Here is a 25,649-nt window from a genome sequence, read left to right on the forward strand (position 1 = left end):
CAACATGTCTGCATACAAAACAGACTAATTTGGAATTTTTTTTCCTGTTTGATTTAATTTTTTGATGCATTGACACTTCTGCCTTTTTTGGGTTACAGTTTCTTATATAAGCACAGGCAGCTCACTCACAATGGGAGGTGATATAAATACCTGACTAGAAACTCATACTCTGAAGTTGCTCTATTAATCCATGCCATCAGGGATGCTTCTTATGTATGTCACCTTGTGAACAGTGCAGGTGAGAAAATGGAACATGAGAGCTTTCCATTCAAATAGTGCACTCTGTAAAAATACTGAGTGATATTTTTAGATGCCTTAGGCCATCTAACCCTTTATATGTGATGTCCTTGCATTTAATGTACACATGCCTGGTGCTTGCCTACTGCCACATTGTGTCTGTGTGTGCCTAGAAGTGGCTGTGAGCACAAATGTAGACAGACTATGTCTTGCTAGCATGGTTTATTAATTAGATCTAATTCATTGTACTCATTGGGAATTCCCTATGAACACTTCAAAGCATTAGATGCAGATATTTGCTTGCTAGCATGTGATTCCTGGTGTGATAGTTACTGTCATGTGGCTAGAAGACTTCTTGAAATCTGCAAGGTACCTCATTTGTGATGAATAAAGCTACACAAATACTAGAGTCTTCAGACACTGGAAGCTGTTTGAGAACTGTGTTAATTGCTGTGTTACACTGGGGAAGGCAGTGCTTCTCAAGCGCTTAATCAAAGGACCATAGCCCCTTTGAGAGAAACATCGTGCAGACTATCTTACCTCCACGTATTTGGCTGGGAGCGAGAGAGGTACCAAAGTAGTTCATATTGAAGTAAGCAAAAACATATTAGCTTACAAAACCCTCATTTTACTGTTTCAGTTAGCTTTTTAATTAAGTACTGACTCCTGTGGGGAATTGGTTCTTGCCTGTGTCAGCCTGCACGCAGTGACTTGTCCCCATCAGCTGTGTGAAACGGATTGCACATGGGGGTTTTGCAATCATCCCATGGCCCACCTTCTGGTGTCTTGCAAACCAGGGTGCTCACATCTTGGTTGCAGAGCAAGTAAGAAGTCAAGCTTGTTTTTTCATTCTGTTTTCATGAAAAGAGCTTTTCAAAGAACAAAAAGGAATATTGTTTGCAGGGCAAGACTGATGGGGAAGGCAACAGCTTTCTTGGTGCACTTGCGTTACAGAGAGAGAAATGCATGTGTGTGCATGGAGATAGCGGTCTCTTTATATTTCAATTTATGTGGTTGCAGCTAGAAACTTTTCCCAGTCTCTGGCCTTTCCCACAAGTCAGATGTCCCAATAGTTTGACTTTTGCATTTAATGTAAAACAAGTCACGTTTGTAAAGGAGCAATAAAATACAGTTTAGACAGCTCTGAAATACCTCAAAATGTCCATGCTTGTGTATGCAGAAACCAGTTATCTATTATTATTGTGAAGTATTTTAAGAGTAACAATAGGAGAAGTACTTTCACAGGTCAGGTAAAAACTTCTTGTGCCAGAGTGTAAAAGCATCAATGGTATGTCAGCACCTCTATTACAAGATGATTCTCCATCATGTCGCATTCCTGTGACATACGTTATGCTTTCACCCTTAATGCTTCTGACCTTACAGTATGAACTCTCTTTTGGGGGTGGATTCAAGGAAGAAAGGGAAAGCTTTGTATTTCTTGGAGAGCTGTTGAAGTTCATCCTGGAGAGCCAGAAGCCACTCAGGTTTTCTTCCTTTCAGATACATGTTATCACACATTAACTTATCTTGATTAATTCTGCAAAAGATATGGGAGCAGTTCCCTCGAGTTCTTGTGAAAATGAAAGGGACGTACTATCTCACCATCATCCTCTCTTGGCGTCAGAGTGTCTGTCTACTGGCATTACAGTAAGCCAAGGGAAATTGCTTGACATCACTTAAATTTCTGAATATCTAGACAGCGGGAGTTTGGCACTCTGAGGGTGAATTCTGAAGCCAATTTTATCCATTGGATGATATAGGTCATGTTGACACACATATTTTATTGCTTTTAATAAATCCCCAGGTGAAGTACCAATTTCAAGGCATGTTATTAACCAAGTTTGGGATTTTCCTTTTTTTCCTTTTCCCCCTCCCTTTTCTTTGGCAAAGATGGGCAGGTGCAACACTCATATCTGAATGCATACTATTCCTGAGCATAAGTTTGTGATTATGGTTATGGTGAGAGAAGAGATCCAGATGATTTTCAGAGGCTGCGATAAATCGTCTTCTGTGTGATGTAAGCAAATTAATCTATGCTGTATAGAAAGTCATACAGCTTCTGTGATTTCACTATGCTGGTATCATATCCAGGCAATGGGTACAGGTCTATGCAAATTGCATGTCTTTAAGACAAAAGTTATTCAAATGTGCTGCTTTTGGCTCATTCTATTTGTTGGAAACCTCCTTTAAAAAAAAAAAAAAATCAAATAGCCTAGTTTCTGCTTGGGAAACTTTCTTCTGAATTTAGCATGAAATGGATTTTTTTTGCCTTTTTCAGACAATAATTTTAAGATGCGTTTCAGATTTTTGCTTTGATCAAGAAGCAAGTTGCCAGTCAGACTACTGAAATTTGCGGAACACTCTATACAGCTTGTTTTAGGAAGTACCTTCCGAGTTTTGTTTCTTCAGACAGCTGCTCAAAACCAGGCTTTGCCAAGCAGATTCCCCTTGAAATGGCTGTTGTCTGTCTGTTTTTTTCTTTGCTTTTCATTTTTGTTGTTCTTTGACAAGACTATCTTAGCAGTGTCAGAAAGGACCTCACTTAGCCAAAACAGCAGCAGTTAACAATATCCAGTCTCTGATCAGTGTTTTCCTCCTGAGACTTGTGTAAGTTTATTTTGCCATTCTTGAGAGGTGGTTGCTTTTACAGTCAACTCTGCCTTTGATATTACAGCTAAGTAGAGCTTCTAAATTTGTCCTGGCTGTGTTTTCTTTTTGAGTATTTTCTGGACAAGTGTTTCAGCTCTTCCTTTCCTGTTCTGTCTGATATCTAGGGATAAACACACCGGGACACATGCACATACACACACATGCTGTTTTATCCAGCATGCTGTGCACAGTGCAGTTGCTGGTTTCATGTGATTAAGGTCCTAAAATACTTGTTTAATTCCAGTTGGTTCTGAAAGAATATTTGACATTTTTGATGCCATCACCATAATTCTTGTCTTGCCCAAGGATCATTTCATCATCATTCTTTCCATATTTTCTTATTATTGCAGGGATTCAAGTGAGTGATTTTTTTTTTTATTGCAATGGAACTTAAAGAGAAATGGAAGAGTGACTTTGAGAAGTGCTTAATATATCAAAAGTCTCTTTTTGAATACTCAATAGCAGGAAGAGTAACAAACTAAGTTTTAATATTTCCCCACGTATGTAGGGGGCGATTTACACTTTAATGAGAATACTGAGTCAGATTTAAGGGTAAACTGTGTTAGGAGCACATTAGTTTTCAAAGTAAAATCTTAGAAGCAGCTTTTTTAACCAAACAGTAAAGTTCTGCTTAGACTAAAGAACCAATACATGGCTTACAGCTTCATTGACTTGTGTTCATTTTGGATCTCCAGATGTTCCTCTGTGTACATACATAGGTAGGTCTTAAGTCACCTGGGAAGTTAATATGCTTGAGGATCTTGTGTGCTTTTAAAAATGAAATTAGACTGTTCTTTTAAACTTTACCTAAAATACCTTGTCCTAGGAGAAGTTAGTAGCAGAATTGACTCTGGAATTCCCGAGTCTTGAACTACTCAATGGCTTCCCTGTGTCATGCCTTTCAGTGATACCTTGCATATCAGTGAAGTTCTCCCCCATTTTTATGGCACCCTATGAATTCTATGATGTGTTTCTAAAAGCTGCTGCAATTAAATTTTCTAAAATCATTTAAATGTATAAAACAACTATGCTGTTTCATTTTTTTCTGTGGGCGAGAGTGTATTGGGGTTTGGTGCTTCAGAAAGGCAGTAATAGATGGTCAGCAGTTGTAGTTTTAATAATTATGTATATTGAGGGCTTAGCAGAAGCATAAGAGCAATTGGTGATGTTTCTGAAATACACCATTTGGCAATGATATCTGGGTAGATGCTAATGCTATTTGGTTTTATATATATTGGTAGGTCAAAGCGGGGCTTTGTAGAGAGACTGGAAACTTGATTTCTATCTGGAAAGTTTATTTATCACCTGTATGTTCAAGTATCACAGTATGCTAGAGATTGGAAGGGACCTCAAAAGATCATCTAGTCCAATCCCCCTGCCAGAGCAGGAACACCTAGATGAGGTTACACAGGAATGTGTCCAGACGAGTCTTGAATGTCTCCAGAGAAGGAGACTCCACAACCCCCCTGGGCAGCCTGTTCCAGTGTTCTTGTCACCCTCACTGAGAAGAAGTTTCTTCTCAAGTTTAAGTGGAACCTCTTGTGTTCCAGTTTGTACCCATTACCCCTTGTCCTATCATTGTTTGCCACTGAGAAGAGCCTGGCTCCATCCTCGTGACACTCCCCCTTTATATATTTATATACACTAATAAGGTCACCCCTCAGTCTCCTCTTCTCCAAACTATAGAGACCCAGCTCCCTCAGCCTTTCCTCATAAGGGAGATGCTCCACTCCCTTAATCATCTTAGCTGCCCTGCGCTGGACTCTCTCCAGCAGGTCCCTGTCCTTCTTGAACTGAGGGGCCCAGAACTGGACACAATATTCCAGATGCGGTCTCACCAGGGCAGAGTAGAGGGGAAGGAGGACCTCTCTCGCCCTATTAACCACCCCCCTTCTAATACACCCCAGGATGCCATTGGCCTTCTTGGCCACAAGGGCAAGTCTTAGTTAAGGATTTCTCCTGAAGAGGTGTTGGTGTGTTAAGGGGCCATGTCGGATGTTTTATCTTCTCATTGAGGTGATGAATGTCAGTGTCACTCACTGTCACCTGGGTGATTGGTGGTGAAGTCAGGGTTGGTGGGGTCTGACTCCTAGGTCTGCACTGCACAGGCAGTGTGCACCATCTCTAGAAGGTGAAGCTGATTGTGTCAGTAGATGTCAAAACACAGCATACATGTATAGACATGGATATATGATCCTGACAATGCTGCTCATCCTCCAGAGCAGTATTTGAGGAGAATGTGGGAAGCACAACCACATCTTCCACAAGATTAGGAAGAAACCTTTAACTTTGTAAAATCCCTTTATTGGACCAATGTGCTACTGTGATGTTGATTCCATCTCACATGTGGATGACAGTGTTTTAACCAGAACTTTTATACAGGGTGGAGACTGAAGCACCCATAAATTAAATCATATGTGGGCAGGTGATGGAAAGATAAGAGATATACCAAGGCCCTTGGAGGCTCTGTCTAGCCTGTCCTCTGCACACTAAGAAACTGAGGTGGAAGGATAGAAGTAACGTAAAGAGAAGGAGAGAGCAGCAGAGAATGAAAAGCAAAGGAAACCATGGAAGAAAAATTTTAATATATCACCATAATTTCCATATGCAAGGAATGTGCTTTTGGCAGCTAATTGGTTTTATTTGCAAGAGTAGTATTTCTGTCTTTCATGTATTAAAGGCTGCTATTTAACAAGTGGCATATGTTTTAAAATGTAAGTCATCCTGGGTGTGTTAGAGAAGGAGATCAGTTTATTCTGAGGATACAGAAAATTTTAGGTATTGTTCAGCGCTCCCAAAAATCCTAACATGATTTTTTTTTCCCAAAACTCAACCTTTTGGATTATAATTATGAGAAAAACTTGAGTGTTTTTTGGGGGTTGTTTTTTTTTTTTCCTTTTGCTTAAGCAAGTTTAATTTTTACTGCCAGTCTTGGTGGTGTCTGTTCTGGAGAGTAGCAGGAAAAGCTGATAAAGGCATAGGACAGAAATCTTTGTGCTTATCTCACTGCAACACATGGAGCTGAGAGTGCATCCTTTTCCTGTCCTAGGACAGGAGACGTAAACTGACCATCTCCTGACAGCAGTGACTTCAAACAAAGCCTTTAACGTCTAGAGGGTATGAATCTTCTCTCAACTTCAGAAGCCAGCTAGGTGAAAGTGGGTCACTGGCTGTTTAGAAAGCTGGTTTTGTGCCAGCAAAATTAAAAAGCCCCACGTTTCTGATAACTGCTGGGTCAATAGAAACCTCTGTAGACACTGAAGAGTTTTGGGGTTTTAGGGTTTTTTTATAAAGAGATTTAACTGTTTTTTCTAAGAGAGTTTTGCAAAAATCAGGTTGCTGTCAGATTTGGAACACAGGTCAAACAAAAATTGCCCTCAAAGAAGGGGTTATTTGGACAGTGAGTGTCACATCGGAGGTTTTCTTTTATGTATTGTGTTTATGTGACCTATAAATGAAGGGTGTGAGTCAAGGGGTATGTGAATTGGAGCAAAGAGAACCTTCCACTAGGACTGCCCAAGCCTTGGTGAGACTCGACCTCAGGTCTTAGCCAGGGTCTGTGCTGCAACTCCAGGTTAGTAACCAATTCCTGGAAAAATAGAAACACAGTTATGAATTCGTCAGGCCGGCTTGTTTCTATTACACTTAATAGTTAGATTTCATCCTAATTTTCACTATTAAGATAAGGCACAAGAAGTCCCAGCTTGCAGCTTTCTTTTTGGCTTCGTATGCAAATATATCTCAGTGGCCAAAGCCCAAAGGGAGAAATCCAGGAACGAAACCAGAACACCCACATCAAATATTGATGCTGTACAATTTAGGGCAGACTGCTTCACTGCTTTCTGGGACTTGATGTCCCTATTGGTAGAACAGCCCAAGAGCTCCACAATAATGCCAAGTTCAACATGGAAGATCACAGTGGGAAGCAGGCTTTGGAAGTGCACAGTATTTCTCTTCTAATTAACTGCCTGCCTGGCAACCTAGCACTTTATATGGTGGATCTGCTCTGAAGTCTACCTTCAGGTAAATGTGGCGCCAGATCTTCAATTACTCAAGGATCGTGGACTAATGCAGTTTGCCCAGGTTTGACAGGATCTGCCACATCAGCTGAAGGTGCAGCCTTATTATTTGAACATTTATTTATTGCTGTGACATTGGCATGCTTTGCTAATGTGAGTCTCCTCATCTGTTTCGTATGTTAACTTTAAGACCTCACCAAGGCTGAAGAAATAGGTATGATCTCATCCTTTCCCTTTGTTTCAGGATGCAGAATGGTTCCTCCAGATTGATTGATTCTTTTTATATATATATATATATATACACACACGGGGTTTTTTAACAGTCGCTCCTAGTAAATGCGAGAACTGTATGAATTATTAGCATTTAATCGCAAAGCTTTTCAGCTCTAGTCTGGAATTTGGGGTTTACTACAGTCCTTAATCTCAGTTTGTGGTCACATAACTGATACTGTCTGGCTTTGATTGGAAAACCAGCAAACTTTTATCTCTTCCTCCTTCAATTCAGATATTTTTTTTCCAGTGAACCCCAAATAACTTCCTAAATGCAGCGTAGATATTGGATCCCTAGAATCGCATGATTAATCTCATTATAATCTCAACTTCCTAGTTCTCTTCCAGTCCCCATGATTCAGATGCAAATTGTACCCTGCACATTTGGCTGCTCTGTCATCCGTAGCAGACTGGCAGCTACCTACCCAGACCTTGTCTTCTGGTGTTCAAAAAAATTATCTTGGAACCTTTTACATTGTCCTTCTCACATGGCTGCGAGCTTTTCAGGATTCATATTATTTTCAGCCCTGCTTTAAAGGCAAGCACAACTGCTTGGGAAAGTTGCAAAATCTGCGTGCTGCAAATCTGGGACCAGATTAAATTTGTTGAAACTGAGGTTTTTCTTCTGCTTTCAAACTAGCAATGTACTGAAGACATAAATTTTGACAGTTTCAGATTCAAACTCCAAATACAGGGATGCTGATGATGGTCTTCAGAGAAGCAGAGCACCTCAAGCTGGGAGTTCAGCTCCAAGCTTACACCCACATCCCCTTTTCTTCAAGACGGGAAAACTGGAAACTGGTCTGAGCACTGGGTGTGAAGATCCCAGTCTGCAAGGGAACATACCGCACCTTGTGCACAGCTCACCCTTCCCCTGGACTCTGCAGAATTAGATCAGCTTCCTCTCCCTGAATCAATTTTACCTTCTGCACTAGCACACTGTGTCTGCTTAGAGGGCATGCTACGAACCAGGATGTAAAATGCAGAGCTAGAAATTTGGATGGTAATTCTACCCACCTTTTGTTATTCGTACTTTTGTTACTTGTAGTTCTTTGCAGGGTTACTTTTTTTACAACAACTTGGTCCCGTTTAGTTCTAACACTGGTAAAGCATTTTGGGGCTTTGCCATAGAAGGGATACTGTTTATTGCTTTGAGTTCTAACAGCAGGTTAGTAACTCTTGTGTAAGGAACTTGTCGTTTGCTTTCAAGTCTAAAGAAAAGTTCAGTTAGCTGTTGGTTCTGCAAAAATCTGACCTCTCATGAGGAGCCTGACCTGTAAATATAATTTATCACCCATCCTCCACATCACTTGGCCACTGTCTGGAAGGACACGTTACCAAGTTTCACTAATTCTTGTTGCATGCTACACAGCTTGGGGAGGCTGTCACTCATCTCTCAAACTACCCAGGCTTCGGCAGTATGGTAGGAACCGTTGTTACGTGAGTTGCATCAGCTTTTCCGTGCCCCAGGACATTTGGGAAGCTAACCTCACTGCCTTCCACCCTCCTGCCAGAGATTTCATGACTGTCAGTAAATTCCTTAGTTACTCGAGAAGCCGTTGCTATAGAAAATGTCCTTTTAAGCATGTTTGCACCCGCTTTTCTGAATGAGTGTCAATACCAGCATCTGACTGGGCAAAAAAGACCTGTCAGTATCTGCCTTCTGATGTTAATATTGGCAGCAGCTTCTCATAACTGTTGCAGGGAAGTAGCTCTGGTGGCCAAAGTCTTTCAAAATTCAGATATTACCTGTTTGAATATTTAACTCTTTCATGAGATCTCTGAATCTCACCTTTTTCTGTTACCAAGCTGCTGTCCACAAGAGCTTCTCAGGACAAGGTGTGAGGTGATCTAGAACCATTATTCACTCACAAATGCAGTTATTAATTCCTGTCTTCTCTGAAAAGCAGAACATAGAGATGATATGGTGGTTCACTTCCAATTTTTGACATTAACGTCAGGAGCCTACAAGAAAGCTGGAGAGGGACTTTTTACAAGGGCATGTAGTGACAAGGGGGAACGGTTTTAAACTGACAGAGGGGAGGTTTAGATGAGATCTTAGGCAGAAGTTCTTCCCTGTGAGGGTGCTGAGGCCCTGGCACAGGTTGCCCAGAGAAACTGTGACTGCCTCATCCCTGGCATTGCTCAAGGCCAGGTCAAACAGGGCTTTGAGCAACCTGGTCTAGTGGAAGGTGTCCGTTAGCAGTGGGTTGGAACTGGATGAGCTTTAAGGTCCTTTCCAACTCAGACCATTCTGTGATTCTGCTATTAACATCACTCTAGGAATTATAAACCCCAAATCATGCATTCCTCCTAGTAGCCTTGGTTAGAGTATTAATAGTTTCTGGCATGCCAGACAGGGATGTGGCTGGCATATTTTCAGATTTTTTCAATCATTAGTTTAAATTGCCATTTTTCTGCTTATAGCAAGTACAGTGTGACCAGCCATTACTGTGACTCACAGGCTCTTCAGGCTCTGAATCTGTAGTTTGGTATCATAACCATTACTGTGATCCTAGACCAATAGATTTTTGCTGCATCTGGCCTTTCCTTTGAACATACTTTAGGGTTAAACAATACTAAATGGCTTTTCTGATTTAGAAACTGTGTGGGGGAGGATGCTGTATTTGCCAGGGCAGGTTGAAAGTGGATTTGGATTAGATTCTCTTGAGTTAATGTGCATGCCTTTGCTGGTATAACTTAGTCCTTCTTTTTCCTCCTGGATATTGGTGACCAGTCATCCACATGAGTAAATTCTCTTCCAAACTCTGCTTCAAAGTGAACAAGCTGTTTCTGTCCGTAACAAACCCTCTTTGCACTTCTGTAGATAATTTGTGCGAGGAACCCTTCCAAGTCATAGAATCGCAGAATGGTTTGGGTTGGAAGGGACCTTACAGCTCATCCAGTTCCAACCCTCGGCCATGGGCAGGGACACCTTCCACCAGACCGGGTTGCTCCAAGCCCCGTCCAACCTGGCCTTCAACACTACCAGGAATGGGGCAGCCACAGCTTCTCTGGGCACCCTGTGCCAGGGCCTCACCACTCACAGGGAAGAACTTTTGCCTAAGATCTCATCTCAATCTCCCCTCTGTCACTTTAAAGCCATTCTCCCTTATCCTGTCCCTACAGACTCTTGTCAAAAGCCCCTCTCCAGCTTTCCTGTTGGCCCCTTTAGGCACTGGAAGCTGCTCTAAGGTCTCCCTGGAGCCTTCTCTTCTCCAGGCTGAACAAGCCCAGCTCTCTCAGCCTGTCTCCATAGCAGAGGTGCTCCAGCCCTCAGAGCATCTTCATGGCCTCCTCTGGACTCGCTCCAACATTTCCAAGTCCTTCTTGTGTTGGGGCCCAGAGCTGGATGCAGGACTGCAGGGGGTTCTCACCAGAGTGGAGTAGAGGGGGAGAATCCCTTCCCTCGGACAGAGTTGGTTTCTCGGCTCAAGTACACACTGCTGTGTCTTGTTGAGCTTCTCATCAGCCAACACCCCCAAGTTCTTCTCAGGGCTGCTCTCAATACACAGTCCAACCATGCGGACAAGACTGAGCCAAATCTGACTCCTTCCACCCTATATAGTCCTCCAGTACCATTTCAACAATCTTTCTACTCCCAAGCATGCTCATAGCCCATCACAGGATGTAACGGGTTGGAATGTTCATGTTGGGAACTCAGTGATGCCAGAGGGATGGTTTGTGCAAGGTTGGGTGGGCTTTGCAGCTTGCAGAGGACTCTGCTCCTGCATACTGGTACTAATTTAAAGCCAGCTGGAATACACATACCCAAGAAGTGTAACAAGTATTCCCAGTGTGGCATCCTATGGTGAGCTCCTCCTGAACTGAAGCAGAGATAAACCAAACTTTCTGCTTTTTAAATACTACAGACATGCAGGACACACAGGCAAGACTGTTGGAGAAGAGAATATAGTTTCTCTCCAGAGAGCAGAATCTGTCCTAGTGACTCCAGGCACAACAGGATATACAAATGGTTCTATTTCACTGCTTTGTTTTAATGTTGATTTGTTTGTAGTCTGCCCAAGATACTAATTGGTGTTTTACAAGTATGAAGACAAAGGTGTCTGCCCTGAAGAACTCACTAATGGAAAACACTACTGTACAGTGTTAATGCACAGTCAGATTTTCTGCCTAATGAACCAATCGCTTTGATAAAATCTCTACCTCCCAGTGAATTCTCTGCTTTGATTTTCCTCTTGACTCCCATCTTCCTTTACACCTGACTATTCTTCCCTCTGCTTTAAATTTTGGGGGCAGTTTGCACTTTAATCACCATTTTACAGTGTAGCTGTTTGAAAGAAAGTGAATCACCTCTTTCATTAGGAGCAAACAGAGTTGGTCTGATGTTGCAACTGCATGGATATTTAAGCTGAGAAATTGGAAGACCCTGGCCTGGCACAGGATTTCAGTAGGAATGGTGGTGCTATGTTAGCTTTTAATCCCTTCAGCATGCTGCGGTTGATAACAGGTTGTAACATGGATGTCAGTGCCTGCATTTGCAATGCTCATACCCAGAATAATAATTGAACAATTCTTCCTCTTCAGTGATGTGTTGGCTTCTTCCCACCTATGACTTAGCATGGATTCTTTTTTATTTCAAGAGGTGTTGATTGCTGCAGAAATAGTCATGTTAATGGTTGCCATCTGCACCTTACCCTCACCACTTCCATTTGTATGTTATTGCCACTTTTCCAGAGGTGATGTCCTCTGCAGCAGAAGTGGTGGAACAGAGTCTGTGACCGCCTCTCATCTACTTCAGCACAAAATCAGCCATTTACTCGAAATCGTCTTTTGTGGTTGTTTATACTGTCATTAGTGTTTTCCTGTTTCTCAGCTGAGCCTCAATTCCATCTTAAATCCTCAGATTACCTTTTAGCACAAATCATGTTCTTGTGAAGGAGATATGTCTGAGAAACCAGTTTAAGGGAAGTATGAATAGTAAGCAGTGCTGGCACGTTACTATTGGGGACTTCGGGCTTCTTTCATCAGCATTACATGGTTTTTCTTTTTAAGCTGTATCTGTGTGATACACTGCTTTTAAAGTTGCCCAGCTGAATGTATACCACATTTTAGACATGCAGAACTGTCAGGAGCAGTTGCAAGTTGGATGGACTACTGAAATACGCCCTGGCTTCCTAATTTTTATACTATTTGATGTTATCTTTCATCCAAGTGCATTATTTGATCAACACTGAATTTCTTTTACTATCATTTCAACTGCTTGAAGTGCTACCTCCTTTTTAGCCTGGCTTCCGGGTCAGTTAAGCATTTATGATTATTCTGTTTGTCTATTCCATCCTCTCACTGATTTCAACCATATTACATAGGCAGACAGCAGCCTTACAAATACGAAGTTGTTACTCTTTGTGAAAATAAATGGTCTCATAAAAAGGAAAGACAAATTGTTTTCCCAGCTGGGCTCAACTGTATTATTAGACATCAGAGAAGCCACACAGAGGAAAGCCATTATGAATGCCATAACCACAGGAACAGCTTCTATCAGAACTTGCACTTCATTAGATATGGGGTCATCCAGCCACAAGATGCAAAGCCACAGGAAACCAAACTGCTTTGCTTAGAGTTAGTACAACTATCCTTTTTTTAATGAAGAATGTAGCTCTGATCTTGGAGTAGCCATGACCTTCACCTGTGCTTGGAATGACTTCTTTAAAAAACTTGTGGCTCCACCTCTTTGCTTTTCTGGTGGCATTAAGTGTGGGGTAATGAAAGGAAGAACTAAAACTGAGCTGGCATTGGTGAGTCACAGCTGAGATTCGAGGCTGGCTGACTTGTTGGTGGAGCTACGCTCAAGGTGGAGGGACCACCCAGCTTTGCAGGCAGCAGAAGGGATTAGCAGAGGACTTGCCTAATGAAAGGACATCAGGGTAGTAGGAAGGTTGACTGAAAGGAGGTAAAGCAAAAGAGAAAGCAGCTTTTAGGGTTGGGTTGTTAAGAGTCCAATTGCAGGTAAACAAAACCTTTTAAAGCTTCTGCTCCTTTGCTAAATGCTGGGACACTCAGTCTGTTTGGCAAAGGTCTTCTCTTTTCTCTACACCCTTCTAATGCTCAACATAAAGCAAGAACTTCTGTGCTGTCTGGCAACTGGTTTCTCTCTGCTTCAGGACACTGAGATCATGTAAGTGAGCTATTCTAAGCCTTCCAGTGAGCATTTGACACCCCAACCAACATCATTTATCTCTCAATAGAATGGCTTCCCACTACATGGCTGAAGAACCAGGGACAGCAGCTGTGGCTTTCATCGTTTGTCTTTGCGTACCTGTGACAGTATTAGGAGCAAATGAGATGTTGGGAACGAACTGGTCTTTCTTTTAATCTGACATGCCCTCTTGAGTCTTCTCTTCATTTTGCTGCTTAGTCCTGGAGCAGTTTGCTGTTAAGCTGTGATAAGTATCCCATTCCCACTCCTTTTTCAAAGTTCCTCTGCCACAAGACGTTCTAGCTTGGAACATGCACACTGCCTGCAGGATTGCCTCCCTGGCCATTATTTGTGTTGGTTTATATCCACTCATAGCTTTATCCTGCAGTCCCTTGGGGCACAGGTTATGTGTTTTGTGTGGTTTGCTGTGCAACCATAGAGCACTTCATTCCCCTTAGGGCATTACATAAAGTGTTAATAACAAAATCCTAGGAAATCTATTTGGAATTACAGGCACGGGGATTTTCTCATTGTCCTTTTTTACATTACTGCTAAATCTTCTTATGGTACCATAAAGCTAATACTTAGCATAATGAAAGACGTGTGTCTATAAAACTTAGCCAGGTCAAAATTACAGAAGCAACCATCACAACCATCTGTAAGAAAAGCAGAGAAGAAATAAAAGGTCAGCCATGGAAAGCCAGCCAAAGGAAATGGAGTCTGAAGAGTGGTTTGAAGGTGGAAAGTGAGGCTTTTCATTCCCAGGGGAGGAAAGCAATGTAAACCCAAGAGCAGTCTGGACGGGGACAGATGTGAAACATAAATAAACTAAATGTTTTCACCTTTAAGGCTTGGGAACTCAGAGCTGGATTGCCTACAAGCAGAAAAGCTGAGATAAGACCCTGACTGTGAGGGTACAAACTGTCTCAATGTCATATGGGTATCTGTCAGTTCTGAAGCATGGGACTTGTCTTCTTCACTTGTATAGTTAAGATTTTCTTTGTCATTGAAGCTGGCCTTGGTAATGCAGAAACTGTACATGCTGATCCAAGTTATTTTCCTTGCATAGGTTAAAACAGCTGTTTTGCAGGTTGATAGAGCCAAAGTTCTGCCAAAGAGTGCAGATTTCACAAACTGACCATGAAGAGCCAGCATCTTTGTTACAGGTCACAGCATACATGCTCTGTCTTGCTCGGGCTACAAAGCTGTATAGGTTATGCTGGCACATATAATCTCTAGGGATTACCCTAAAATAGTGCCAACTGCTTGATGATAAGTTTTCCACCTGTTTTGAGGCTGAAATGTTCTGTTCACTGTCATGTTCTCAGTAGGGACCACTTTAATTTGGTGTTTCAAGACAAGATCAGCTATTGCCAGATCTAAGATCAGTATTTCTGAGTACGGTCACTGTTGCCAACATACTCAAGGATGAGAAATGTAGAGATGCAATCACATACTTCCTCTTCTTTCCTGAACATTCCCCTCTTCATCCCAAGGGCCATCTTTCTTCATCCCAGTAGCCACCCCAACCTGATCCTTTCTCATTTTCTTTCCTTCTTTCATGCTTTTTTATGCTTCCTTAGCTCTGTAGGTCCATGTGAAGTAGAAGTCTACTTCAGGCTTATTAGAAACCTTTGTCTTAGTTGCTTGGGCACCTGAACAGCCAGACTGGTATTTCAGTATCAAGGCAATAGAAACAGTATTGAAGGGATACTCAGGACTCTATACTTCCTAGCCTGTGTGCAAGCAGCTGAAATACCTGTCCTACAGTAGGAAGCCTCAGAAATGGGAAATCTTTTGTTTCCTGCTGAAATAAGAGGGAGCTTTTAGGCTTTCCGTGTTAGGACAGCAACAATTGGTGCTGTTTGTGGAGTGTGGGGGTGATTACCCGAAAATAGAGGTTCTGTCCTTGCCTCCTCAAGGAGTTTTTCCATACTAAATGAGGTGACTTGCAAAGTTTGTGTTGCATCTTGCTTATGGTTACAGTCATCCTGTCTTTCCCTCCTTTGATACTCTCATTGCCAAAGCTAATTTAGAACCAAATTATAAGTGTTTCACCTCAAATGCTGAACTTTATTAACTGTAGTGTTCTGTGTAAATACTACTGGTAATGTTAATGAATGTGGAAAAATAGTAAAGCCCTATAAATCCAAATAAAGTCAGAACACCTCATGTCTTCTTTAGAGCACAGCATTCACCTTTGCTTTTATGCTGCTTGGAGTATAATACGTGCCTCCAGGAACTTGGAAGCTAATGCTGCAAGTGAATACAGAACAATACAAGTCTCTGCAGAAATGTTGCTCTGATAACTTTGCATTTTTGGCCTACATTTCTTGGTGGTTATTATTTGTTAATTATGTTATATAGTGCTCACATGTGGGCTAATTGCTTCCCCAGAGATCTTACAATAAAATGATGGACAGAACAAGAGCAGGATGTTACACATATCAGATAGTAAGAGGGTACAGTAGGACACGGGCAATACGATTAGTTAAGCATGTCTGTGTTTGAAGATGGAGTGGCATTATGAAGTGACAGGAGTTGGTTTGGTTTGAGGGAAGAGGATGAGATGAGTGCTAATTTGAATTGATCTGAGGAGTTGTCTGAATAGTGCAAGGAAGCACTAAAACTAAAGGCAGCAATAAAGGAAAATGCATAAATTTATGAAAGAAGGCTGTGGGGGGTTTGTACCTGGCTTGGCTATAGTTGCAAGGCTGCAGTATGTGAATTCTTGAAAACAAGAGTAAGATCCATATGAACTGTAGGTACACTGTGTATTTCTTGAAATATAAACCCATTTCCTCTGACAAACTCTTTTCTTCATCCCTTATAGATGGCAGAGAAGAAAAAAAACGTGCATACACATCCGTGCAGTTGTATTTCAGATTTTGGTTCTCTTGCTGTTTGTCTTGTTTTGCTGCATCTGCCTTTTAGTCCACATGCTTTCAGGCAGAAGGGTTCTGCTGGTGTTTATGGTGTATGCCGCTCTAAATTGTAATGTTCTGATTCATTTTCCTGTGCTACGAACACTTCTTCGCACCTGCTTAGAGGAAAGGAACCAAGTCACGATGAAGGCACAGTTAACAAATAAGGGACTAAAAGGGACACAAGGTATTTCTCAGCAGCTCCTCAGCTCCAGCTTGTGCTGAAAAACAGGAAATGTCTGTACCCTTGCACAGAGGTCTGACTTGATTTTGATACGTGGATCAGCTCTCTAGCATATTACCCTCTCAGTGCAAAGAAGCGGAAGAGTTTCAAGTGTGTGTTTTCCTTTTGAGAAGCGTTTTCTAAGGCGAAGGGGGGAAAGAGTGCAGGTTTGGCCATTTGAATTATCTGTTTCAGATGCTCCTAGAAGCAGTTTTATTTATACACAACTTTTCTACATTTATTATTAGAAAAGAGGTAGAAGTGAAGTTTTGCAAAGGCAGGTGTTATTTTCAGATATTTTTATGTGTAGTTTCCCCCACCAGAAGCCAAGCTGTGATGCTGACTGTGCTTGCTCTCGGAATTCTTAACAAAACTCCTTTCTCACCTCTGGGTACTTCCAATGATTGTTATTGCATCCTTTCTCTCAGTGGCTTACCTCGGCATCTTAAATCTTCAGATCCATTGTTATTACCTTCACTTGTATTCACAGTTTGCCTGGCCATGTAGTCCATTCAGTTTCTTCTGTATGGTATAGCAAGAAATCCTCAACTCAAGAATCACAGAATCACAGAATGGTTTGGGTTGGAAGAGACCTTAAAGCTCATCCAGTTCCAGCCCCCTGCAGCTAGAGGGACAGGGCAGGGACACCTTCCACTAGACCAGGTTGCTCAAAGCCCCATCCAACCTGGCCTCGAACACTGCCAGGGATGGGGCAGCCACAGCTTCTCTGGGCACCCTGTGCCAGGGCCTCACCACCCTCACAGGGAAGAATTTCTTCCTGTATCTAATCTAGTCCTGCCTGCTCCTTTAAAATACTATATTTGAGTCTCTTGGTGATATGATTATATATGGGTATATACAGAACAGATGCGATGTGTCTTGTTTGCTGTTACATGTCATAGCCACTTAGCAATGCCAGCTGAGTAGAACAGCGGGGTTATTTCAGTACTTGCCTAGTTCCTTGCACATCTGTGCTACCTCTCTGAAGGATCTCAGAGCACTTTACACTTACTGAAACTCTTAGCTCTGCTGCAAGTTTCATATAGTTGATAAAGCATGTTGTGCTTTGATAGCCTGTGCCAGAGCTGGAGGCCATAACTTCTCCAGGGTTCCCACCAGCTGGGAAGAAAACCTGGGAAACGTGACCTTCCCAGTCCTATACTCACTTTGCTGGACCATACTTCCTCTGTTATTCAAGGTGAGAACAGGACGGTTTAGAATTGATTTAGGTGCTTCTGGGAAGATGAAGTCACTATGTTTGGATCTCTATATCGTGCCAATAGAGAGATCCTAAGGGAAATCTCTTCCTTTAGTTTTGTTAATATTCAGTCTAATGCACAGATGTAATTTGCAAGGAAATGTGAAGGAAAAGAGGTTTTGCTGGCCTCAGCAGTGTAGCCAGAGTGAAATGGGATGTCACAAGGATATTTAAGTGTCTCTTTCAAAATGAGAAAAGGATTTTTCTGCTCTGGATTTGCTGATTTTATTAACTGCTTCCCTGTGTGCCCTCAGTCTTCTGGACTTCTTGTGCGTTAACTCACTGTGTATTCTCCCTTAGCCTTTCACAGGCTGCTTTCTGCTCGTGGATTTTACTCGCTGCCCTTGTTAGCTTAAACTGAAATGAATGCTTTTTTTTTTTTTTTTCCTGAAAAGTGTAAGAACAGTAGGAGGAAGTTTGTGTGCTCTGCGTGACCACGGTGTCAGGGTTCCCAAACTGACATTAGAAATACAGGTGCTGTAACTCCTAATATTATAACTGTTAGTACTATAGGACTGACCAGGATCTGATAATGACAGCTGGAATGAATTCCCATGACTATCATTGTAATCAAGTCTCTGGCCAAAATTTAATCCGTTGCACTTTTGCAACCCTGTTGCTTCCTGTGACGCTGTTGTTTTCGGGCTGAAGGCAGAACCCAGCAGAGAATCACAGCTTATTGTACGGCTCCTGTTTCATTGATGGAAACAGGCTGGGTTCCAGTACATTGTACAAGAGTAAAAAATTATTGTTTATATGACAAGCAAATGGCATTTTGGATAAGTAGAGATGCATTCAGCAAGAGAGATGGCGACTTTCTATTTTAGCAGTAATAATGTGTGAATTATAAGAATGAATGAAAATGCTAAAATTGGCCACTTTCTGAAGTACAGGATGAGGTTTTGGCAAAAATATAAAATAGAATTACAAGACAGCCAGTGAGAATTTGAGTGCAGTTTTAATAGAAACACATCACCACAGAATTTAAAACTAAAACAAAAACTGGAGTCAGCAGATTCAGCGTAAATGTACTTGAAAACCAGGCACCTATAGATTTATACAGTGGAATGGAATGGGTGCTGTTATGTGGTAGTAAAACCTCCTCACAAGGATACAGTGCCACATTGGAATGCGTATCTTGAAGGACTGTGGAAACCTTGGGAGGTTTCCATGACTCCATGACAAGAAGCTGACTGGGTCTAGCATCAGCAGTAGTCTTGCTCCAGGCCAGAGGCTGGACTGAAGACCTCCAGACATCACTTCTAGTCAATCATAGAATCACAGAATGGTTTGGTTTGGAAGGGACCTTAAAGCTCACCCAGTTCCAACCCCCTGCCATGTGCAAGGACACCTTCCACTAGACCAGGCTGCTCAAAGCCCCATCCAACCTGGCCTCGAACACTGCCAGGGATGGGGCAGCCACAGCTTCTCTGGGATCAGTGATTCTGTAAATAACCTCAAAATTATTCTAGGCAGAGATGTACTACAGTAACGTTCCTTTGGCTTTTCAATTGCAAGAGGAGTAACCTGATTGCTCTTTCCTTTGTAGTTGCGGATGGAGGCAGGTGTAGCAAAAACGGATCTTCATGAATCCATGGAGAAAATGGTTGGATTTTTTTAAAAAGGTTTTTCCTTGTCCCTTTTCCATTAGTTATATCCTAACCTTTCTCCTTGTCCTTCCTGTGTAAGAGGCAGAGCTGATAGTTCACAAATAGTATAGTAGTTAATATCCAACTGTGAGATTGTAGTTGATTTTTCAATGTATTCTAGCACAGAATTTATTTTAATGGAGTCAAACAGGAAAGTGCTGCTCTATAGTAATTGGAACTTGTCCTTTTAAAAAGTGTTACCATGTCATACAGCCCAGTATTAGACATTCAGGATTTTCATTCTGTTTCTCCCATAAGTGGATTCCTTGCTGTATTTGCACTCATTAAAAATAGTAGTATAATTAAACCTTACTATGTTTATGTGAGGTATTCCGGTGATTAGAATTCCAGGATCTACAAAAAAAGAAATTGCAGGTGACCTGATTTTTTACCATTTCTTTTTGGGCTTAGTGTTCCGCTTTTCATCTCTTTCATTAAACCCTCTTTTATTACCAGGCAGGCAATTTATATGCCTATTTTAAGATTTTAAAGCCTTACAGGAGTGGAAGATGCTTCTAGAGTCCAGATCTTCTATTTTCCATTCGAAGCAAGGATTAACTCTGCCTAACGCCTTCCTAATGGTTGTCTTGAGTTGCTTTCCGTGGTTGAGACTCCCAGTGGTTGTTGAGGCTTCACATACCTACTGGTAGATTACTCCTAGTAGCAGAGTTTCATGTTGGTAATTTGCATCTACTGCTGCAGCTTGTCCTCTTCCTCATAAGCACAGGGAGAATTGTCCCCTTTTCTCTTTGCATCAGCCCTTTCCTTATAGGAGGTCTGTTATCGTTAGTTCTTCATAAGATGCTGTCTGCAGTATGCCAATCTTAATCAGGTAAATTGAAAACATTAGAGCCTCCTGAGTACCTGTTCTTATGCCAGAATTGACTTCAGAACTGATGGTACGTGGCCTTATTTATGCATGCATTTATTTTAATCCTGCTTAAACTCATCCTGCTACAAATCTTTGTTCACTCTCTTGCCTGTTTGATCCCAGTCCAAATGTTTATGCTCATACTTAACTGGAAGTTGTCAGCTCCTTAAAGGAAGACTCTGTCATTATTAATGTCTGCAAAGCCCCAGAGTGACTCTTCATGAATAATCTGCTCTGTTTCTCTCCATTAGAGCTAGACCTGGCTTAGAAAGATGCAGGGATGCCCTCAGTTCTTGCCTGTCAAGTTTTATGCACTGCAATATACCAACACACCTCTGCAGTGAGGATCTGAAGTAACAGAAACAGAACTGGATTATATTAATCTTATTGTTATGGTTTCTCAAGAAGAAAGTCTCTAATCACTGTGGTTCAGCAGACTGCAGAAAGGGGCTGATGCGTTTTAAAGCTCTGAATGATCGTGTGATTGCCTTGTAATTCAGGCTGGAGGTTTAGCCTCTACTTACTTCATCTAGCCCATTTTCTGTAATTTAAGTGAGAATCTACTGAAATTATAGTTTAGCTTTATTCTGCCTCTATGCTCACCCCTTCTGTACTTTTGTGTCATTTTTGTGAATTTAGGCTAACAAAATTGCTTGTGAATTAGTACCCCCTCATTTGCAAATGAGGAGGCAAAGGCATGTGAAATCACTTGACTTGAACAGTTGTAGTTCTTGTGTGGCATATCTGAGACTCTAGCAGATTTTTTTATTCCCCTATTCTAAGCTTTAAGTGCTAGGACAGAAACATTTGCAGTCTGAAGAGCAGGGAAACTTTACGGGATTAATGCAAGCTGCTTCTGTTGCTTATGTATGGGCAACCTTTGTCTTTGCTGATTGGTTTTATCTTGCTTTTCCTCTCAAAATAACATGTGGATGGAGCTTTTCTTTTGGGATTTTAATTATTCAACCTAAGGTCTTAAATCTGCAAACATATTTGGGTTTCAAACTCATTTGGTTTCATGAGGTGCCTAAATACTTCCCACTTTGGGCGTCTACTGTTGCCAGACTGTTTTCACGATGTGATGTGAATTGCTTATATAATTGACCATAATCCCCCATTTTTTTAATTTACTGAATAACTGCAGGTGAAAGGTGCTCTGAGACTGTGATGCCTTAGAGATACAACCCTGATCCCCCAGGAATCAAGGGAACCAGGATTTCACTCTCTAAGTTTAGTGTGCTAACTTAACGATTAAATCAGCATTGTGTGGCTAAAGTGAAGAAAACAGGCAGAAAACAACGCTAGTGGTACTCGAGTACTTTATGTGCTTCAGATTATTTTCCATACATTTAGCTAATTACATAAGCAGATGATATTTACAGGGGACTTCTGGCTATAATTGACCTTCGTCTTTTCCTGTGCACTTCCCAGCCTCTCCTTGAATTTTCCTATTGTTTCCTCTTAATTATTCCACATTTAACACCATACTTCAAGCAGTCCTTTTCTCTTGCTTGGGATCATCCTACCAATTCCCTAGAGACAAGTATTCACAACTCCTTTTAACCTCAACTTCTCAGACCAATTTTGTTGTTAATTTTGGAACTTATGGTGTGGACAAACGTATCTCCTCCAAAGCCTACTCTTCAAGCCTCCCACCAGCTACAGCACGATTACTCCTTTCCTTTTATGTGATCATCAGCTCTTTGGAGGAGGAGGTTTCTTTCTGTCTTTTATCTTGTGTAATAAATTGCTTTTCAGGAGTTGCAGCAACACAGTACGCATTTGAGTATGTAGATCTTATTTTTCTTTGAAACTTCTATGTATGTGTGTTGGGACAGGCAGGAGAAGACTTGCATAAACTGAGTCTGCTGTCCAGAGGTTACAGCAAACCCATGTTTAGAGTTCAGTGGTGTTCCCATGACTACTAGGACGGGTACATCATGGGAGGGGAACACTTCTGGCATTTAACAGCCGTTCCAGGTGATTTATGGTTTCACATAAGCTTTTCCTAAACTAAGAGGTTTTCTAGGGTTGGCACCTCTTTGCCTGTCTCCATGCCCTGTTAGTTCTGCATTCAGTGAGCCATGGTTATTATATTTCTTATCAATAAAGAGTTCCTGAGCAAGGTTCTTATTTTCTGGGATCATGCATACCTTCTGAACTTCTTAGCTTAACCAAAGGAACTTTTTGTTAATGCCTAATGTATTTTATAAAATAAATGTGTAGAGTTCAAGTAATACTTGCTTTCAATTACCGTAATTAAGTTGTCAGGACTTGAAGTCACCAAGGGAATGAGAAAATCCTTTCCTGGTTGGCCAAGGGGTAATTGGTGTTCTGGTCGCAAGTACATTTGACATACTGGGGTGGGGAGGGAAACTGTTGTGGCTGGCATCTGCCCCAGAAAACCTGGGAGACTGTTTGTCATTTTGCAATGCAAGGTGTCAAAATCTTGTTGTGGGTAAGAGGAAAAGTGACCTGTTTAACTCTGCTTTAGCAGGGCTTCTGTATTTGATCCACACCAATGTTGCTTGTTGGGTTGGGGGGTATATCTTATTAAAAAGAGAGTAACAAATGAAGCTCAATCTGTTTCTTCTGTGGACTCTGTCTTGTCGAAGTTGTACTGCAGCTGCCCTTTCAAACTATATGTATAGATGTATGTGGATACACGCTTTTTTCCCCCATGCTCAACATCTCTTTTCAGGCTTCTTTGCCAAAAGCTGAACAGTTTCAGTTACTTAATAAACTTGCCTGAAGGTACACTACAAGGTATTCCTACAAGAAAAGTACCTAATTTTTGTAAGTGCCCAAGCAAACATTATTGGAATCTCAAGTGTAGCATTACTTTCGTTCCACTGGAATAGCTCTCTTGAAAGCAAATGTATTAGGAAATGGCTACTTGTAATGCATCACTAAAGACACAAATTTTTGCATTCCTGCTCACGTGAGTAAAGGTGATGGATGCATAAGGAGTTAGACCTGCAAAACCTTACTCACAAACCCTAATAAACCCCACTTCAGCTAGGAGGTTAAATAATGCTGTGAAGAGAGTCAGTTCACTTATCTACACCATCATGCAATAACCATAAAGTGTTGAGACAAGTGATTTTATATCTCCCAGTTCTCTGCTAGTCTTCACCCTGTGTATCAGTTTATGCCCGTGAAAGTGGCTGTGAAATACTACTGCTCGGATTTGGTTGCATTTTATAGTCACTTCAGTTCACATACAAGATGTATGGGTAGAGTAGATGCTCTGACCTGTCTGTGCATTTATGAATGGTAAAACAGTGAAGTATCTCTGTCATACTCGCCACACTTGACTGTAATAGCTGTGGATTACCTACCATTCAAGAAGTGTGATGTAGGCCAGATGTTGGTAAGGATTCTGCACAATTCTCCCCTGCTCAGCTTTTCCCATCAGGCTGGGTGTGCTTGGTTAGCTGCAGTTCATACAAGGGTTAAAAAAACACAACAATGTAAAATCTGGGACATTTCCAAGAGCCGTTTGTGACTTTTGCCAAGCAAAAGAATATTCCATAAAGGGTTATTTTTGAGTGCTTCAGTATCCATGTAAACAAATCTGAATTTCAGCTGCCTTTTTGGGTGGTTTATTTTGCAAGTCACAGATAATTTAACAAGTTATATATTTTCATCATGTTGCATTTGCTGCTTTTTCAGAGTCAGTTCCCTTCATGCCATACATAACATCCAGCTCCATAGCTATACTTTGCTTTTTGTTTTATATTTACTTTCTAGATACTAGACTCTTTTTATAGATACTCACCTGCAGCTAGAGTTCAGCAGCTATTTATTTTGTGTATGCAGAAGCCTTGTAAGATCTAACCTGTGATGTTCCTTTTGCCATCTGATAATGTATAATCAAATGGAGCATGTTTAAATAACAACATCTAGGACACAATGACAGTAAACCAGCTGCGAAACAAACATTTCTAAAGATCAGATAAGATGGAAGAGATGCATCAATGCTGGATTGCTCCGTGTATCATAAGTTCTTGCACTTTGCTGTAGAGGTGCTCCAGGCATGGGATTTCCTTTATGCCATAGGCTAATAAATTGTACTGTGTTACTTTTTATTTTGTTTTATATCTTGTAGAGACATGTGCCTTTGCAAAGTGAGTGTAATACACTTGAGTATGATTGTGTTATACATAATCTGCATGAGCTGTGCAGGAGTAGGTAAACAGCAAGAAATTTAAACCAACAGAGAATTGACTTCTGTATTCTCTTGCTGCCATCCATACTGCCACCTCTTCTCCCCAAACTTACACCAACATTTGCATGAATTCTGAGCTCACAACATGGCTGAATCTCATTTCTGCCCAACTCTATATTTTTGCAATTAATTTTCAAAGCGCCGTACTGTTTGTTAATATTTTTCTTACTAGTGCACCAAAAAAAAAAAAACACCATTATGTTTAAAGCCATTATTTCTGACTCTTGCTCCTGCCTCTCTTTGTTCCCTTGCAGGAGGATATTGCCAGTCCTAAGTCTCAGGAAGAGAAGCAGGGAAACTGCTGTCTATCTGAGCCTGCAGACGGTTACAATACAGTGAAGAGCGTTCTCACTGTACAGGAATATTTTGCGAAGCGGATGGCAAAACTGAAGGGATCCCAGAAAGACACAGAAACAAAGGTAGTCAGTTCGAGCCCAACAGCTGATGAAGCTTTGGAGCCTTCAGAAGAACTGAAAACCGAAGTCAAAAAGAAAAAGCAGAAGCAGAAGAGAGATGAAGCCAAGAGTGCAGAGTATTGTGAGAAACCAAAAGTGAAGCAGTCGAAGATAAGTAGCTTGAATGACAAGGAACTGGATGCTCCTTTAAATGAATGTCACTCAAGGAAAAAGAAAAGGAAACATAAAGAGCAGCACGAAGGGGAAAGCATTAGTTGTGATGAAAACATGGGCAATGGAGAAATTTATACGGAAGCATCTGATGGGGAAGATCTAAGTGTAAAGGGCTGTGAGGCAAAGCAAAAGAAACACCATAAAAAGAAACACAAAAGGCAAAAAGAGGAGACAGATGAGTGTATCGAAGGAGTGCAGAAAAAGAAGCATTGCAAGCACATTTAAGAGTCAAGCTGTGACTCAGGTGATTTGTACCTTAGCAAGTTAGAGAAATTTGTGTAAACACGCCAGCCAGACACCATTTGTGATCCAGACTTGAGCACACTGCTCTACCTCCAGCAGAAACCACAGACTGTGTTTAAATGTAGCTCTTTCAAGGGAGAACATGGTAACAGATCAATGTGAGCTTCAGTGCCTTATTAAAAAAGGTATCCATGTGTAGGGCCAAGGCTTACATGTTTGCAAAACAAGACTTGACAAAAAGGAGTTCCACTTTGCCTCTTCCAGTATGGCAGAAGGTTCACCTTAG

General features: G+C 41.4%; 1 protein-coding gene across 1 annotated transcript in view; it reads left to right on the forward strand.

Moving 5' to 3' along the window:
- Positions 1 to 25,345, forward strand: part of PINX1 (PIN2 (TERF1) interacting telomerase inhibitor 1) — a gene marked incomplete at both ends in the record, with an annotated part of 56,023 nt that extends 30,678 nt beyond the window's left edge. The window contains one exon of the mRNA XM_080615953.1: positions 24,746 to 25,345. Within this exon, the coding sequence (XP_080472079.1) occupies positions 24,746 to 25,345 (600 nt within the window). The remainder of the gene's footprint in view (positions 1 to 24,745) is intronic.
- Between the last annotated feature and the right edge of the window lie 304 nt (positions 25,346 to 25,649).

The sequence above is a fragment of the Psittacula echo genome (assembly GCF_963264785.1).
Source record: "Psittacula echo genome assembly, chromosome: 4".
Lineage (NCBI taxonomy): Eukaryota > Metazoa > Chordata > Aves > Psittaciformes > Psittacidae > Psittacula > Psittacula echo.